The 1,655-nt window shown below is 37.2% G+C and overlaps 1 protein-coding gene across 2 annotated transcripts in view; it reads right to left on the bottom strand.

Annotated features, from left to right (window-relative positions):
* LOC106874516 (uncharacterized) overlaps positions 1–1,173 on the bottom strand; it is a 39,549-nt gene extending 38,376 nt beyond the window's left edge. For both annotated transcript variants that reach the window (XM_089342910.1, XM_089342911.1), the window contains exon 1: positions 202–1,173. In XM_089342910.1, coding sequence (XP_089199036.1) covers positions 202–1,149 — 948 coding nt within the window. In that variant the 5' untranslated portion in view covers positions 1,150–1,173. The remainder of the gene's footprint in view (positions 1–201) is intronic.
* Positions 1,174–1,655: the final 482 nt, after the last annotated feature.

Genomic DNA, 1,655 nt, shown 5'->3' with positions numbered 1-1,655 from the left:
CACTATCCATGACCTCATCCTCTCCTCCCGTCTCCTTGCCACTGCCTCGAACCTTATTGTCCGCACCCCCACCATTTACTTCCTCCCCCAAATCCACAAACCTAACAACCCTGGCCGCCCCATTATCTCCACCTGTAACTGCCCCCACATGACTGAGAATAAAACACAGACAAAATATAAAGTAGATAGACACACACATACCTTGCAGTAAATCTCAAAATTTTCTCCATCTGAAGGCGAATGAATGGCCTCTAGAATCAACTTAACAAAATTCTCCCACTTGTGATCTAAAATCCCAGCAACGTTATAGATAAGTCCTTTATCTTTGATTTTCTCTGCTCTTATGAGGGCTTCTCCTATAATATGATTAAACTTCAACCTAGTGCAGTTTTCATGGGCGATGTGTGACATGTGATTCTGGCAGTGTTGATGCACAATCTGCGCTAACATGAACTCTGTTGAGTTGTTGTTCATAGGCTTAATTAGGCCCTGTTTCATCAGGGGGTAAACCAGATTGAATTTTGCTTGCTGCTCTCTTTTGCAATTTGTCATAGCCATAATGTCGTGAAGACTGAACCTTCCAGGAAAATAACTCAGCTCTGAGAGAGCTTGTTGCTGTTCCGTGGAAAGCTGTTGGAGATATTCCTTAAAAGACTCGTTAAATTGGTCCGGCAGAAAAGTGTCAATATTTTGGGAATTCTGAAGAAAATCCAAAATTTCTCTGGACGATGTGCCTGCTGGACATTCAGACAATTTATTACACAAGGAGACGATCCTTCCAGGCACACCATCACAGAAATTTGAGCAGAAAGATATAAGATTGCTTGAAGATTTCATATTTGCAGGTAAAGATTGTTGAACAAGGTGAACAGAATCAAAATATTGCAGTGGTTGTAGATGAAGTTTGATACCCTGTACGCGTTTCATTTCTGAAGGTCCACTCAGTATTAATATGACTTTAACGTGCTGCCAAATGATTAGTTTCTCATAGAAATCATTAAAGTCTTTTGTAGCGTTCTTCCCAAAGACATTTTGGAAATTATCTGCGACAAGCAATGTTTTAAATTTTTCATCAGGACAGAAGAATTCATTCTTGGGCCAGTCATTCTGAATAACTTTATAGCAAATCAGAGGGAAATCATTCTTCATTTCATTCAAGATCTGAAAGATGAGAAGAAAAGAGAAACGTAGAATAATTGCCATCGAAAGAAGAAGCTAAAGTTCATCATCATCATCATTTTAATATCTATTTTTCCATGTTCACATAGGTTAAATGGAATTCATTGAGATAATTCCTGACATATTCCAGTCTTATTAGATCTCATTAGCAAAACAGACTCCACTGTATTACTAAACAGTGGTGTGAGAATCACTAACCCTTTTGTTACCATGTTTCTTTTGAAATACAATGCCTTTGTTTCAATTAATTTTTTAAATAATGAAGAATTTAGTAAATTAACATGGAATTTAGATGAAAAGTTTTAATTTCGACCCCTTAAACCTGCTCTGCCAGAGACAGCTCCTGATTCTATGATACAAACTTCCTGTTACAACCTTCCATGAAAATTCCATGTTAATTTAACTTCACCCATTACCTACCAGTGATCTCATATGAGATCACTTAAAAATTACAAATTTCGTAATTATCTGTCAAT

Source organism: Octopus bimaculoides, chromosome 26, assembly GCF_046866305.1.
Source record: "Octopus bimaculoides isolate indiv1 chromosome 26, ASM4686630v1, whole genome shotgun sequence".
In the NCBI taxonomy this organism is placed as follows: Eukaryota; Metazoa; Mollusca; class Cephalopoda; order Octopoda; family Octopodidae; genus Octopus; species Octopus bimaculoides.
The sequence above is the reverse complement of the archived record's forward strand: the minus strand, read 5'-3'. Positions and strand labels throughout refer to the sequence as shown.